General features: G+C 32.2%; 8 protein-coding genes and 1 pseudogene across 9 annotated transcripts, besides 3 other annotated features; 7 read left to right on the plus strand and 2 right to left on the minus strand.

The window, feature by feature from the left end:
• Positions 1–890: 890 nt before the first annotated feature.
• Positions 891–1594: a mobile genetic element.
• A 3-nt stretch (positions 1595–1597) lies between these two features.
• Positions 1598–1808: a mobile genetic element.
• A 2218-nt stretch (positions 1809–4026) lies between these two features.
• TVAGG3_0404420 (serine threonine-protein phosphatase family) lies at positions 4027–4269 on the plus strand (the record flags this gene model as incomplete). Its single annotated transcript, XM_051232861.1, has 1 exon — positions 4027–4269. The coding sequence occupies one exon, from the start codon at positions 4027–4029 to the stop codon at positions 4267–4269; it is 243 nt and encodes an 80-aa protein (XP_051102591.1).
• A 4-nt stretch (positions 4270–4273) lies between these two features.
• On the minus strand, positions 4274–4988 carry TVAGG3_0404430 (annotated as a pseudogene). The gene has a single exon. A coding segment is annotated over exon 1 (715 nt).
• A 584-nt stretch (positions 4989–5572) lies between these two features.
• Positions 5573–16475: part of a mobile genetic element that runs on past the window's edge.
• TVAGG3_0404450 (uncharacterized protein) lies at positions 7780–8181 on the plus strand (the record flags this gene model as incomplete). Its single annotated transcript, XM_051232862.1, has 1 exon — positions 7780–8181. The coding sequence occupies one exon, from the start codon at positions 7780–7782 to the stop codon at positions 8179–8181; it is 402 nt and encodes a 133-aa protein (XP_051102592.1).
• TVAGG3_0404460 (uncharacterized protein) lies at positions 8201–8353 on the plus strand (the record flags this gene model as incomplete). The annotated part of the gene is made up of 1 exon (XM_051232863.1): positions 8201–8353. One exon carries the CDS (start codon positions 8201–8203, stop codon positions 8351–8353), a length of 153 nt encoding a protein of 50 aa, XP_051102593.1.
• Positions 8592–8957, plus strand: TVAGG3_0404470 (phage tail repeat-like family; the record flags this gene model as incomplete). The annotated part of the gene is made up of 1 exon (XM_051232864.1): positions 8592–8957. A coding segment is annotated over one exon (366 nt), but the record flags the coding sequence as incomplete, so codon positions are not given.
• On the plus strand, positions 9520–10170 carry TVAGG3_0404480 (uncharacterized protein; the record flags this gene model as incomplete). Its single annotated transcript, XM_051232865.1, has 1 exon — positions 9520–10170. The coding sequence occupies one exon, from the start codon at positions 9520–9522 to the stop codon at positions 10168–10170; it is 651 nt and encodes a 216-aa protein (XP_051102595.1).
• TVAGG3_0404490 (uncharacterized protein) lies at positions 10686–11051 on the minus strand (the record flags this gene model as incomplete). The annotated part of the gene is made up of 1 exon (XM_051232866.1): positions 10686–11051. The coding sequence occupies one exon, from the start codon at positions 11049–11051 to the stop codon at positions 10686–10688; it is 366 nt and encodes a 121-aa protein (XP_051102596.1).
• Positions 11658–12572, plus strand: TVAGG3_0404500 (organellar and viral DNA polymerase type B; the record flags this gene model as incomplete). The annotated part of the gene is made up of 1 exon (XM_001316197.1): positions 11658–12572. The coding sequence occupies one exon, from the start codon at positions 11658–11660 to the stop codon at positions 12570–12572; it is 915 nt and encodes a 304-aa protein (XP_001316232.1).
• Positions 15182–15772, plus strand: TVAGG3_0404510 (organellar and viral DNA polymerase type B; the record flags this gene model as incomplete). Its single annotated transcript, XM_001316198.2, has 1 exon — positions 15182–15772. A coding segment is annotated over one exon (591 nt), but the record flags the coding sequence as incomplete, so codon positions are not given.

The following is a 16475-nucleotide window of genomic DNA, read 5'->3' on the forward strand; positions in this document are numbered from 1 at the left end:
GTTATAGAACGTGGGTCTACTATAAAGAAAACATTTTCCTTGTTTTATATTTCATACAACTCTGTCCAAGACATCTCACAAACTCTATACCCTCAGTATATTTTTCTATGTTCTCTTTGAAAACCTTTGTAATTGTTAGATATAAAACGTTTGACATAAGTGTTTCAATGTCATGAACTCTTATAGAACCACTATACAATAGTCAGAAGATATACTATCCAGTCAATATACTCTGCTTTTTCAAAACCTCTCTGACAGTATTTTTCTTATCTAATGGTATACGTTCCATCTTACCTATAGGTATCTTTTCTTTCAACTCACTCAATATTTTGTTTGTGTCTGGTATATGTTTGAGACGGTTCATATAGTTGTCGAAGTCATTGCATATAATCTTTGAGTCAGGAAATACAGTATGGCACAAATGAGATATATAGAAACTTCCACCGAACAAATCTACAAATGTTAGACCATTCGGTAGTTTCTTAAGTTCTCTCAATATAATATCTTTACATCTACTCTTATTTCCAAAGAAGGGTAACGGTGGTTTTGTAAAATTCATTTTATATATAATAAAAATGTTTTTTCCCTGAAAAGTGACAGAAAAGTGACAAAACATGAAAACATATATAATTTGTGAAAAGCTCCTGGAAGCCCTCCGAATAAAAACTTCATTTATACTAAACATCTTCAGGGCTAGAGGGCACGAAGTGCCTGGAAGCCCCACTACCTTTTTTTTTTTTTTTTATTTACTAGTTAAAAAATCATTTGGTATTGATCAAGTTATTTTTTCTGGATAAGATATTATATGGATAATTGGATAGAAAATACAATTATATAATCTTGTACCTGGTTTAATTAAGCTAATTGTCATCAGAAACTTGTAATTTTTAGAGATTGGGACAAAGTTGCAATTCGGCACTTTTTGTAAAAAAAATGGGGTCATACTCATAATGAATAGAGACTTATAGCCAAGTCTTGATATCATGCAGGGAGAATATACATAGATAAGCAATTATATTTTATAGTAGTAGTATTCAGAAATTCTTACAATTTACAATACAATTTTCAAAAATGGATAAAGACCAATAGCCAAGTCTTGATATCATGCAGGGAGACTCTCTACAAATACAAAAATTGATTATCATAAGGAAATACAAATTTATCAATTTTCATGTGAAAATTACATAAATTTGTTCTCCAATAAATAGCAATAATACTTTGAATGTTATATTAAGTAATATAGCTTCAGGTAAATAAGCTTACACTTCAAAAATATACTGTTTATTCATTAATTTTAAAAAAAGTCCAAATTATCTAATCTTGCTTACTCTTCCTTTAAACTTCTTTGTGCCAAATTTAATATTGTCTTCAAAGATGGAATAAGGACATTAGGTTCAATCCTTCGGCTTTCGACAATTTCCAAAATGTGTTGAATTAATTTCAAACATTCATCGTGTTTTGAAGCTCTTTGCTCAACAATCTGATTACCTGCCCTTGTAAGAATTCTTACTGCTCTATCTTCATTCAAAACATTAGCGACTTGAACCTTAATAATCGCATTTGGAATCACAACAGTGATGAGAGTTATGACGATATAAAAAAATATTTTATTATACTCATTCGAAATTAAAAATAATAAAATTTATATATATTAATTTCATTAAATCAAGGTTAAAAATCTCACCGGAAAAATAACCTCAGTGTGATAAATTTATCACCGGAAAAATTTACAATAAGGTTAATACCGAAAATATCGAAAAATAAACATTTAAGGTTAATTTAAGAGTATGCACTTTTGTCACCTACTCGTAATTTTTATGAATTTCAGATTTTCTTTTCATTACTGCTTTTCTTAATAGGTCAAGTTCTTATTTACGTTATAAAGTATGATATTTACAAATATCAAGTTATCATGTTTTTTGAGAAATTATGAGAAACAAACAAAAATGAAAAAGATAGGAATAGCAATGAATAGTGACGTGGGTATAGAAAATGTAAGAGATATGAATGCAAAGCAATCAGTATTTAGGATATTGACCATAGATTTCGAAAAAAAAATGCTGCATATTGAGCGAAAACTATGATTATATTATAAGGCTGTCATTTAAAGCATAATGAAACTATTCCCTTTTCATTTTAATCGAATAAGATAGTAAAGATTTTTGAATTAGCTAGAAACTGATGAGATGTTTTCACAAATCAGATTTTTAATCTCTATAATGCATAATTCACTCAATATCTCAATTTTGATATTGCGAGATATTTTTGCTATCGGTTTCGCAATTTTGACACAATAGCAAGAGGGTTCTATAAGCATTATTATCAACGTAGAATCTGAATATCATATCAGAAAATGTCGCAAATCTGACATTTACCCGACCAAATAGCAAAAATAATTGAATACTTTTCGCCAAAACTTTAAAAATCGATAAAAATATGAAATATAAAAAAAAGGTAGTGGGGCTTCCAGGCACTTCGTGCCATCTAGCCCTGAAGATGTTTAGTATAAATGAAGTTTTTATTCGGAGGGCTTCCCGAAGATGTTTAGTATAAATGAAGTTTTTATTCGGAAAATTGTTAGTCTTCTGGGTCGAAAACATTATATAATGTTTCACTTTTCACAAATTATATATGTTTTCATGTTTTGTCACTTTTCTGTCACTTTTCGGGTAAAAACATTTTTATTATTATATATAAATGAATTTTACAAAACCACCGTTACCGTTCTTTGGAAATAAGAGTAAATGTAAAGATATTATATTGAGAGAACTTAAGAAACTACCGATGGTCTACATTTAGATTTGTTCGGTGGAAGTTTCTATATATCCCATTTGTGCCATACAATATTCCCAGACTCAAAGATTATATGCAATGACTTCGACAACTATATGGACCGTCTCAAACATATACCAGACACAAACAATAATTAATTGAAGGTTAAAAGAAAAATACCTATAGGTAAGATGGAACGTATACATTAGATAACAAAAATATTGTGAGAGAGGTTTTGAAAAAAGCAGAATATATAGATGGGATAGTATATCTGCTAGACTATTATATAGTGGTTCTATAAGAGTTCATGACATTGAAACACTTATGTCAAAAGTTTTATATCTTAACTATACAAATGTTTTCAAAGAGGACATAGAAAAATATATGAGGGTATAGAGTTTGTGAGATGTCATTGGACAGAGTTGTATGAAAAATATAAAAACAAGGAAAATATTTTCTTTATAGTGGACCCGCCGTTCTATAACACATGCGATTTTCAATACCAAGTAGACTGGACTTTGAGAGACTCTTTAGAAACTTTAGACGTTTTACATAACATCCATGCTTTTACTTTACATCCGATAAAAGTGGTTTGGAAACCGTTATGAGATGGTTAGAGGACATACATGCCTATGAGTTTAGATATGACAAGATAGAATATGAGAGAGGTCCTATAAACCGGAGAAAGTGTCATAACAAAGAAATTTTACTAGTAAGTAAATGTGGTTTGAAATAGGACTACTTGTTTTAGGTTTTTTCCATTGTGTCATTTATTTCTTTGACGTGGCAGAAAAGTACAGAGAATATGAAGATGAACCAATGCCTGCAAATGTTCAGTATATGTACTCGTAAGAGATATTTTTATCTAATATTAAATGGACGCACAGAACTTAGCGAATGCACAGCAACCTGGACAACCAAACCCAGAGAATATTCCAAATGAAGTTAGAATACAAACTGCAATGGCAAACTATGGTCAAGTGCCAACAGATGTACAAATGCAAACTGCCATGTCAAATGACGCTGCGTTAGGTTTGCCACCATGGTATGCAAATATGAGATGGAAAGAGTTTTATACAAACCCTGAAGTGGGATATAAACAACTTTATGCAGATGACGCGAACACAGGAGTTGACCCAGAATATGTTTCTACCAGAGGAGAAACAGAATGTATGAGCTCCAGTTAAAGAATGCTATGGAACTCAACAGGAAACGTAAGAGACTAGGCGGACATTAGATTTTTACACGTAGTAAATGGGTTTCTTCAGTAGTATTGGAAACTTCTTTCGAAATGTTGGAAGAGGTATATGGAATGGAATAAAAACCGTAGGAAGAGGAATTTGGAACGGAGTCAAAAATATTGGTAAAAGAGTAGGTCAGTTCGTTGGTATTATACCTAAAGACCCTGAACCAGAAGAACAAGCTCCTGTTATACAACAGCCTGAACCTGCACCACAGTCTAGTTGGCAACCAAATCCAACACCTCAACCGTATTAAAAAATTATATTTTTACCGTTCGATAGTAGTTGTATATGAAACTAAGTTCTAAGTAAAACGCATGGTATAATGGAATTATTCTTTTTCTTCCATCTGTAGTAAACCATACTTGAAAGTCTGAAATACTTCCACTTGGTGGTTCGTATAACTTTGTAGGTTTTTCGTAAAAGTCATTTGCCAAGCATAAAAAAGAGTTTTGGGCGCCAGAAAATGAAGCATGAACAATAATAGCAGCTGGGTCGAAAACATTTTCATATGTTCCATTAGGGTTTTCGACTTCATAAAAGTCTGGGTGTACTGGATATGCTGCAGGCTGATTTAACATCCTCATAAATCTATACCATGCCAAGTTGTTATATTTTGTAGAAATATAAACGTTTTCTCCAAGGTCTTCTATTCTATTGATTTTAACAGTTGCATTTTTCCTGTCATAAATAATATCGAGATGGTATTCTCCTTCGTCAATGTTATACTGGTTTGCATATTCGATATAGATATCGTTTATTTTTTCTTGAAAAGCTTGAAGAGTTGTTTCTAAGTTTACAAGCAAACTAACTTGTAAAAGTTTTCCCTGTTCAAATTTCTCATACATACGTTTTTCTTTGTTATAGTATCGAACTTCAAAACCGACTGTAAATGGGAAACCATGTATGGCTTCTGAAATGAACTTCATTCTACGAAAGCCAATAGCTTTTGTGACAGATGGGTCTCTTAACCATCTTAACGGGTAGTCAAAACGATAGCCTTCATGCTTTACGGTCTCTGTCTCAAACTTTTGACCGACATTCGTAAAAAGTTCATCTAATGGTTTAGTTGTAGCAACTCTAGAATTTTCTTTTTCTATTGAAAGCATATTTTATCTAGAATAAAAATGTCAAATGAAACAGCGTCTATGAGAGAAATACAACACAACCGACAACTCATTATGCAAGCTCTAAATAAGAACACAACAAACTTTTCAAACTATTCTAAGATATCTGAGTCATTGAAAGAAGGAAACTTAAAACTGACAATAAACCCAATGACAGATGAGTTTCTGTTTCAAGACAATAAGAACCATACTGTCTGTATAAATCCAACAAAAGGAACTTTAAACGAGAAACCTATAAATGAACTTCTTTTGAAAACAGATGTTGACAACAAAGCTGACAAAGAATATGTAGACGATGCAATAGCAAAAGAAGAAGAAAGAGCTAACAATGCTTATGCAACAAAAGAACATACTCATCCTGAACTAGCAGACAAAACATATGTTGACAATAAAATGTCAAGTGAAGTGACAAGAGCTGAAAACGAATATTCTAAAAAGACTCATATACATACCATTGCAAATATTACAAACTTACAAGAAACCTTAAACAGGAAAAGTGACGTTGGACATACACATACCATTGCAAATATTACAAACTTACAAGAAACCTTAAACAGGAAAAGTGACGTTGGACATACACATACATCTTCTGAAATAACAGACTTAAACGTTAGCCTTGAAAATAAAGCAGATAAAACATATGTCAATGAAATATACCAAAGTTTGATAGGAACAAAAAATATTGAAACTATTGTTGGTGACTTTTCTGTCAATGAAGAAAATAAATATTTTAGATGGCAGTTTGTACAGTCCTTAGAAAATGGTACACGGTATAAACTCATTCCGAAAAATAACAATGAAATGTATGTAAGCTATAAAAAGAATAATGGTACACAAGTTAAAGTTCCATTAGACAACAACTGCTACTTAAACTTATATGGAGACGAACAAAAGAAATATTTAAGAGTTTATGAAATGACAGATATGACATTGCCTGACCCAGCTCCAGCACCATATTATTATGACTATGGAGATGACGTCAGAACACCACATGTAGATGAACAAAAGCTAACATTATATTTAGATTATTATAGATATAAAAGATATAATGCAATAGAAAAAACGAGAATAGTATACTATTATGAAGATGACAGAAATAAATATTATAGTCAAGATTTTACCTACCCTGAAAACATAAGATTATATTATAAAAAATTCTGACACAAACCAGAAGAAACCTGAAATAGTTGCACTATATTTTAAGTTCAAAAGAGACAATCCTATAATGTCTCATATGTTTGATTTCATGAACCCAGTAGGTTCTATTTATACATCTATGGAAGCAAGAGGTCCTCAAGTAATGTTTGGTGTTGGTGCATGGGAACAAATAGTCGACAGGTTTTTGTATTGTGCAAACTCTTCAAAGGAAACAGGTGGAAGTAAAACGATTTCAGGTGAAAATTTACCTGCACACAGTCACTACATAGATTTAAGTACATCTCAAGCAGGTTGGCATAGGCATAGATATTGGGATTGGACAGGAATGACAAAAGGTAAAGGATATGATGTTAAAGACGACGTTAAGTTTGCTATAAATTGTTACTGGAGTGACACTCAGGGAGAAGGAAACCATACACATTTCGTTTCAGGATATACGCAAACAACGGGACAAAGTAAAGAATACATGCCACCTTACATGACAGTTTACGCATGGTATAGAATTGCTTAGTCGTCATTTTCAACTTCTTTAGCATATTCGTCAGGAGTTGTCTTATATTTGTTAGGAACTGTCTTTGAAAGTATACCACCTTGAACTTTGACAAGTTTGAAACGAGGTCTGACAATAGTAGTTTTATCTTCTGCTTGCAGTGTGTACATTTTGCCATGTTTGCCTAAAACTTCATAATATTCTCTTGTATACTTTCTTCTATTTTTACGAACACGAATGTGAGTACCTGTCGGGTTCCCATTGTTGTCATAGTCAATAGTATTTTCATATGGGTCGCGTTTAGGTATTTCTATTTTTACTTTGTCACCTTTCTGAAGTTTGAAGCCCGGCATTCTTTCTTGTTTGTCTCTTTTGACTAAATTATTAAATATATAGTCTTTCTCTAAGTCAGGGTTTTTTTCATTTCTTCGGGGAGTGGTTTCCCAAACCTTTTTGTTTACGGTTATTGTAAATATTTAAAACTTGTCTCATCTTTGCCATGGAGAAGTGTCTATACTTGTCGTCATATGACATTTCATTTGCTTCACCACCTTGTGGTTGGTTTAAGTCTCTTAACATTTTTATACAACCGTCAATGACACCAAGAGCAGAATGGTTTTGGTCGACAATGAAATATTGGTTTACATTTTTTGAACGCAGATAGTTTTTTACATCATCTGATTTGAAAGAACTTTCACAGTCAGATGTCAGTTTTGTTGGATGGTATTTGTCAACGAATATTGTCAAAGCAGTTTTCACATCTAAAATATTTTTGGACCATAATGGTATGGCTTCACAGTATCTTGTGTTTTGACCGACAAATATTAGCCAGTATGGTGGTCCATCTGTTCTAACTCTCGGAATGTTTTCCAAGATATCCATAAACCAAGCATTTGGTGTTGAACTAAAGATTTTTACCATGAGTGCTTTCTTTGTCGCTTTAGAAACATAGGGGTCCTTGTTTGGATTCGTCATTTTTAACCCATAAGAAATGGGTTTATTTGGCGCGTTAGCAGGAGTTGCATCCAGATTTTTGCCCGCAGTGGGAACAATAGCCAGAGGTGTATTTGGAGTTGGAAGGAAGATTTTGAGTACATTAGGTATACTTAAAGAGAAAGCACAACCTATTATACAAACTGTACAGAAAGGTTGGGATGTAGCACGAGATGCAACAAATCTTATTCCAAATCCTGAAACAAGAGGAAAAGTTCAAGGATGGATGGACAATGTAGGAAGACAAGCAGGAAACTATTATAACAAAGCAAATGACTACTATAACCAAGCAGGACACTATATGGACCAAGGTGAAAGATTCTTTAACAGAGGATATAACCATGCACAACAGTGGGTAAACAATAACCAACCTCAACCGCCTCAAACGTGGGGAATGTAAAGTTTTTTACTGAGATGAAATGAACAATACAGCATTGAGACAAATGGGTTCAAGATGGATTTGTCGACTTCCAGCAGTTACACCACGTGTTTGTCAAGTTCTTCCTATACCTCAGGAAGTTTTAGACCGACTTAAAAAACAACAACAACCAGTTGAAAACAAACCAAACTAAAATTTTTTACTGAGATGAAATGACCGAAGAAGTTGAAACGGTAGATTTGACACCACAAACAAAAAGTTCAGAACCATTGTCAAAACCCGTCAAAGAACTTACAGATGAAGAGAAAAATTCAATAATAGAAAGTGCCAGGTCTGGAAATACAAACTCTAACTATAAAGTCACTTTTCATAAAAATGGAACGGCAAGTATCTCAAAAAAGAAACAGACTCTCACAAATAAAATATTGAAGTCTGAAGGAGCTTTCGAGACAACAGATGGAAAAGTTTACTTCACTGACCAACAGTTCATTATAGAACATCTCATTGACTTAGAGTCGAAATATTCTAAACTATACAACAAACACAAAAAGTTGAAAGGAAAACAAAAACAAATGGCATATGATATTTATGAAGATGTTGACGACACAACTGTTCCTGCAAGTGAAGTAAAGTCAGAGGAACCGAAAAGTGACGAAAAACCGATAGAAGAAGAAAAACCAAAAACTGAAGATAAACCAAAACCAAAGTTTAGTTTCCAAACTAAACCAAGTCAACCTTCATTAGCTGGTATGGGTTGGCGTCAAAGACTTATGGCAGCAGGCGGTTATGTTAAGTAAAGAAAAAAATATTTTTTTTATTTTTATAAAAATGCCCCCATATAGAATGGATAGAAAATCTGCTAGAATAAAAGCAGAGTTGCAAAGTTATGGTTGGAGAGTTTCGAAGAATTTTAAATATAGGAAGGGAAGACCCATAAAATCTATGACAAACTGGCTGGTCTGACCTACGAAATGGATTTGGAAACAGCACGTGCCAATTATCCAAACAGACTAGAGAGGTTAGAAGAAGAACGTCTTATGGACATGCCTTTCGATGTTAGTGAACCTCAAGTTGAAGGAAACTTGTTTGTTAGATGAGAAATATGAAATGGCATACCATTTTAAAACAATATATTTTTACATATATTAAATGCTTCAGGTTGAAAAACAAAGAACAAAAGTAGCAGATACAAAACCGTTAGACTATATCTATACAAATGCTGGTAGGACTATTTCAGATGAAGAAATTTCATCCCGAGCATACAGGTTTGACTATCCAATTCGTTGGCTTCAAAGTCCTTCAGATGCAAAGGCAATAGGATTTAGAAGAGTTTTGTTTTCAAATAGAACTAACGCATTTATGTTCGCAGTATATTTTCATGGGCAGTATAAAGGTTCTGATGGTCTAATAGACAAATTTGACGAAATGAGAATCTTTACAGTTCGTTCAGACGAAAGTCTTGAGAAAACTCTAAATGACTTTCAAACTCAAATGAACAAATATTATTGGGAATTTCAAGAAAAATACGACTCTTTACTAAATGGAACATACTATCTGAAACTAGAATATGACAAGATGAACTCCACCGTTTCATTTCAAAAGATTGAAATTAACCCTCCAAGAGATACAGAGTTTTTATTTTGGAAAGTAGACAAACGTTCTTGGGCACAATTTCTTCGGTTACTAAACCAGAACGAACCATTACCACCAGATGGTCCATTTAAATTTATACTTCCACCAGCAGATTTGACAGTTTATAGAAACGTGTTTGACCCTCAAAATGTTATGTGTCATGCAAGTTTCAGTTCAAGCAACAATAGTTTTCTATGTATTGGTAAGGACTTTTATGACTTTGCTTCTAAATTCTACGAACCACCTAGTAACAGTTTCTCTGACTTTCAAGTTTGGTTCACAACAAATGGTGTGCAACATATTATTCCATTGTACTATGACTTTTATCTCGAATTGTCTTTCATATATAACTACGGAAAAGTGCTGAAAAAGTATTGAAAAATAAAGTTTAGGGTAGATGGTTAGATCTCACCTCTTTTTTCACCTAATTTTTCACCCGTTGAATTTTGTATAAAAAGCAACCGCCGGAATTCAGACTGTTGCTATATTCTTCACAAAATGCTTGTTTTGAGGTCGAGCCACTTTTGGCTCCACCGTATTCTTTCAACCAAAACTCATGAATTCGGCAAAAATAAAGTTTAGGTGAAGTGGTGAGATCTCACCTCTTTTTTCACCTATTTTTTCACCCGTTGAATTTTCATGAATTTCCTTAAGATAGAAAAAAATAATGTTTATGTTAGAATGTTAGATCTAACACGTTTTCTAACATTTTTTCTAACATCGTAGAAAACACACAAAACTCAAGAATTTTATACAGAATTCAATAAAAATAATGTTTATGTTAGAATGTTAGATCTAACACGTTTTTTCACCTGTTTTCTAACATCGTAGAAAACTCATGAATTTTCATGAATTTCCTTAAGATAGAAAAAAAGTGAGTTAAAATGAGATGTTTACTGAACTGGTTGGATGTCGCCTTCTGTAGTTATGTAGAACGGCTGACCCGAGAAGTGGAACAGTGCTCTGAGAATTTGGTTCATTCTTGGGAAAGGGTTCTCTCTGTTTGGAAGTAGTATCCAAGGACGCTTTGCAAAGAACTTGAGAAGAGCTTCTTTCTTTGCTTGCTTTATGTCGTCGTAGGCTGTCCCGTCTGGTATTTGAATTGGAATTCCGGTTTCAATTTCGATTTTCAGCGCACCTCTTCCAGACAACCAGAAGCCGAGGGACTTGTTGGCTTTGTCCTTGCCCAAGTACTGCTTAACAACTTCATTTATCTCTATAAGGTAAATTGCCTCATCTAATGGCTCGATGTTGTCCATTGTTCTGTTTCAGAACTAGTCTTGTACTGTTTCAGAACAATACTTGTACTGTTTCAGAACTAGTCTTGTACTTTTTCAGAACAATACTTGTACTTTTTCAGAACAATACTTGTACTTTTTCAGAACAAGACTTGTACTTTTTCAGAACAAATTTCCCGTAAAAGCTCTCAATTTGTGAGAAAAATTTTCTGTTTCAGAACAATACTTGTTCTGTTTCAGAACAATATTTGTACTGTTTCAGAACAATATTTGTACTGTTTCAGAACAAGACTTGCACTGCTTCAGAACAATATTTGTACTGTTTCAGAACAATATTTGTACTGTTTCAGAACAATATTTGTACTGTTTCAAGACAAGACTTGCACTGCTTCAGAACAATATTTGTACTGTTTCAAGACAAGACTTGCACTGCTTCAGAACAATATTTGTACTGTTTCAAGACAATGTCCGACGTACCACCAAAAAATATATTTTAGGTGAAGAGGTGAGATCTCACCTGTTTTTTCACCTAATTTTTCACCCGTTGAATTTTCATGAATTTCCTTAAGATAAAAAAAATAAAGTTAGTATTTTTAAAAAAATATTTTTTATTTTTATTGTAAGAACATGTTAGCAACAACTTCACCAAACTCTTTAGTTATGAACCCAACTTCAATGTTAGTTGAGATGAAAAGCTTCATTCCTTCTTCATATACTTTTGAGACAGAAATCCAGAAGATAAAGCAAGAACTTCTCCAAGGAGATTTAGATTGCACTGCAAAAGATGAAACAAATGAACAATATCTTTCTGAAATGCAGGATATTATTGACCATCTACCTAAACTTCCTGAAATCCAACAACAAAAGCTTACTATTCCCGAATTCGATGAAATAGAAGTCAGACCAACCGACTCAGTTGAAATTAAGAAGTTCATACGTAAGGTTAACTATGAGTTTCTTGGATTTCATTGCAACCACAAAGTCATGGACAAAGACTGCGATATGGTATATAAGAATGTTTCTGACATATATAAATCTGAAGAATTTAAGACCTACGACAACTTTGTTTCGTTAGTTGCTGAATGTGTATGGCAGATAAGAGATAAAGATAGAAGAGGTAAAATATGGAACGAACAAATAAAACCAACTGCTTCAGATTTAAAGAAAACCATTGACGCTATAGTTGTACTTGCAGGACAAATTTCAATGTACAATGCTAAAATGAACCCACAATGTTCTAAATGTAAAGCAGCAATGAGGAAATATAACTACTCCGTCAAAGAGATAGAACGTATGCGAAACGACTATGCTGACTTAAAGAAAGAAGCAGAGAAACCAGCAGAAAACAAAATGGACATGTTAGCATTTCTAAACAAAAACTATCCAACAGCTGACGATTTCCTTCTATCTGATGTCAAGAAGAAATATAAAGAAACATTCGGCATTGTGAAAACATTCGATGTACTAAAAGAAGAAATCGAAGCCACAAAATTGTTTAGAATTTCAAATATACATCGTACAATTCATGTAAAACGCTTATAAAATAACTGAGGTGAAAAAAGAGGTGAAAAAAGAGGTTAGATCTCACCTCTTCACCTAAAATATATTTTTGCCGAATTCTGTATAAAATTCTGAGTAAAATGACATATGGCATGTGTCAAACCGTTGAGTTTTCACAAAATTTAAAAAATAACGTTTACCATGTAAAACGCTTATAAAATAACTGAGGTGAAAAAAGAGGTGAAAAAAGAGGTTAGATCTCACCTCTTCACCTAAAATATATTTTTGCTGAAAAAAATGACCAAATTTCATGAATTTCCTCATATGTTTGCTACCCTCGGAAAACCGAGGGTAGAGATTCCGTACGAAAATCGCAAGAATTTGCCAATAAATTTAAGAGGTTGGTATGTACATAGACTATTAGTAAATGCAGTTGCAGTGAAGGCTTACTTTACATCGTTCAGAAACCAAACATACAGACATTGGTTCAAAAACCAAAGCACACAAGAACTTTTGAGCGAAGCACAGCGAGGCAGACTTTTTTCTGAAAACAGTGAAGAACAGCGAGTAGGTAAAAAACCCCGGTCGCCAAAACTCTATGAAAATCGTGAAAAACAGCGAGTAAGTAAAAAAACGTAGTCGCCTAAAACTCATGAAAATCGTAAAAATTTGCCATGCTGCTCTTCTGAGTTCGTCGGTATTTTGGAAGTGTTGCACCTTCGAGTCTTCTGACATGAAAAAAATGACCAAATTTCATTATATAACTGTTATTTTTTACGAAGTGAACTTTGACACTTCGTAAAAAAAATCCCTGAAATCATATCTTTTATACAAAATAAAAAAAATAACGTTAGTTTTTTTCTATCTTAAGGAAATTCATGAAAATTCAAGAGGGTGAAAAAACAGGTGAGAAAACGGGTGAGATCTAACCATCTACCCTAAAATATATTTTTGCCGAATTCTGTATAAAATTCTGAGTAAAATGACATATGGAACACATACTTTTTCAGTAAGGACATATGAGGTGAAAAAAGAGGTGAGAAAACGGGTTAGATCTCACCTCTTCACCTAAAATATATTTTTGCCGAATTCTGTATAAAATTCTGAGTAAAATGACATAGAAAAAACCAGAATTTTCGAAAAAGTGACACCAACTATTAAAGTTATTTTATTACTAGATTTATTTACAAATTATAAGATAATATCATTAACCGAATATATTTTTAATATAAATAAAAAACTTTTTTTATACAAAAAATTACAATCAATCGATAAATATTATAAAACATTTATTCCAAAAAGATTAAGTAATAGGTGGGATCCTGCATATAATATAATTTTATGTCATAAAGCTTACAAATTTTAGATGGACCACAGTGAGAATGTGAGTGGTTAATTTAAAGGTGGTCTGATAAAGATATCGAAGCTTACTCAACACAGCATGAAGCAGTTTCTAATACACAATCTTACTAGTGGTGTTTCGGTCGCCAGCGCTCTCATAGGGGTGCTGATTTCAAAAACCACTACTTCAAATTATTCAACAATACTCAATGCGGCATGAAGCAGCTACTACTGCTGTATCTTACTGGTAGTGTTTTGGTCGTTGGCTCTTGCACAGTCTCTCAGATTTTCAAATTTTTTTTCAACACTATCTTGTTTCGCTCTCAGAAAGCTATCCTACAAAGACATCGAAGCTTACTCAACACAGCATGAAGCAGTTTCTAATACACAATCTTACTAGTGGTGTTTCGGTCGCCAGCGCTCTCATAGGGGTGCTGATTTCAAAAACCACTACTTCAAATTATTCAACAATACTCAACACAGCATGAAGCAGTTTCTAATAAATATATACATATATAAATATATACATATATAAATATATACATATATAAATATATACATATATAAATATATACATATATAAATATATACATATATAAATATATACATATATAAATATATACATATATAAATATATACATATATAAATATATACATATATAAATATATACATATATAAATATATACATATATAAATATATACATATATAAATATATACATATATACATATATAAATATATACATATATAAATATATACATATATAAATATATACATATATAAATATATACATATATAAATATATACATATATAAATATATACATATATAAATATATACATATATAAATATATACATATATAAATATATACATATATAAATATATACATATATAAATATATACATATATAAATATATACATATATAAATATACATATATATATAAATATATAAATAACAAAATACAATCAAAAAATAGTGTTTGGAAATTTAAGGTTAAGTGTCACTTTTTCGTAAATTCTACCACACTCAATTCTGAGTAAAATGACATATGGAACACATACTTTTTCAGTAAGGACATATGAGGTGAAAAAAGAGGTGAGAAAACGGGTGAGATCTAACCTCTTCGCCTAAATTTTATTTTTGCTGAAAAAAATGACCAAATTTCATTATATAACTGTTATTTTTTACGAAGTGAACTTTGACACTTCGTAAAAAAAATCCCTGAAATCATATCTTTTATACAAAATAGAAAAAATAACGTTAGTTTTTTTAAAAAAATACTTTTTATTTTGTATGTAAAGACAGAAAATGTTAAAGGTTGAGTTTGAAACAGTTAGAAAGATAGACAATGACACCAAAGTGGTTAGAATAGGTGATTTAAACGTAAGATACTCAAAGAAATACAACAAATATTCTTTGTCAGACATTTTATCTCCATCTGGAAGGAAACCGAAGGACTGGGTTGGAATTGCTTCAACTCAGAAAATTTTGACAAGAAATCCTGAGCTTATGATATCGGTAAGATTCTATGGAACTGCAGCATATCTCATCGACAAAAGTCTTATACCAATAGTTTTGTTATGGTTAGACCCAGTTGTTGGATATAACTTCATAACATATGGTTCATTCGATACGGAACGTTGCAGTGAAGGCTTACTTTACATCGTTCAGAAACCGAAGGACTTCAATACAAAGAGATATAAGATAGGAAGAACATATAATATAACTCAAAGATATGACAGTACAGTCAATAGAGTCAAGGTTGTGTTTGTTAATGATATGAGAGCTGCTGAAACAGAACTACTTGAAAAGTTTGAGAAAATGTATGGTGCTCCCACGAAAGGTAAAGAAACGTTTGAAGTAGATGAGATAGATAAAGCTATAAAATTATTTGATGAAGTTGCTGAAAAATACATGTAAAGCGTTTATTTTTGGTCTTTTGTGAAAGTCAGAAAATAAAGTTAGTTTTTTATACAAAATAAATAAAATAAAACTAACTTTATTTTTTCTATCTTAAGGAAATTCATGAAAATTCAACGGGTGAAAAAACAGGTGAAAAAACAGGTGAGATCTCACCTCTTCACCTAAAATATATTTTTGCCGAATTCTGTATAAAATTCTGAGTAAAATAATTTTTAGGACATGTGTCAAACCGTTGAGTTTTCACAAAATTTAAAAAATAACGTTTACCATGTAAAACGCTTATGTTAGAAAAAATGTTATTTTCTAATATTCTAACATAAACATTATTTTTGAGGAAAAAAATGAAGGTTCTATACGGTTTCTAACCGTTAACAAGCTTGCCTTTTACATTCTGCCTGAGGAAGTCTTTAACAAGCTTGTTAATTTCAATTAGGTAAATTGCCTCGTCGGACATTCGTTTGTGGCTTAACCGTCGGACCACAACGATAAAAATCTCTGCTACTAGCAGTACTGCTACTGACAGTAGCAGTACTTTTACTGACAGTAGCAGTACTTTTACTGACAGTAGCAGTACTTTTTCTGACAGTAGCAGTACTTTTACTGACAGTAGCAGTACTTTTACTGACAGTAGCAGTACTTTATCGTCGAAAACCCTCTCAAATTTTCCTTTTTACTGACA

The sequence above is a fragment of the Trichomonas vaginalis genome, chromosome V, assembly GCF_026262505.1.
Source record: "Trichomonas vaginalis G3 chromosome V, whole genome shotgun sequence".
NCBI lineage: Eukaryota > Parabasalia > Trichomonadida > Trichomonadidae > Trichomonas > Trichomonas vaginalis.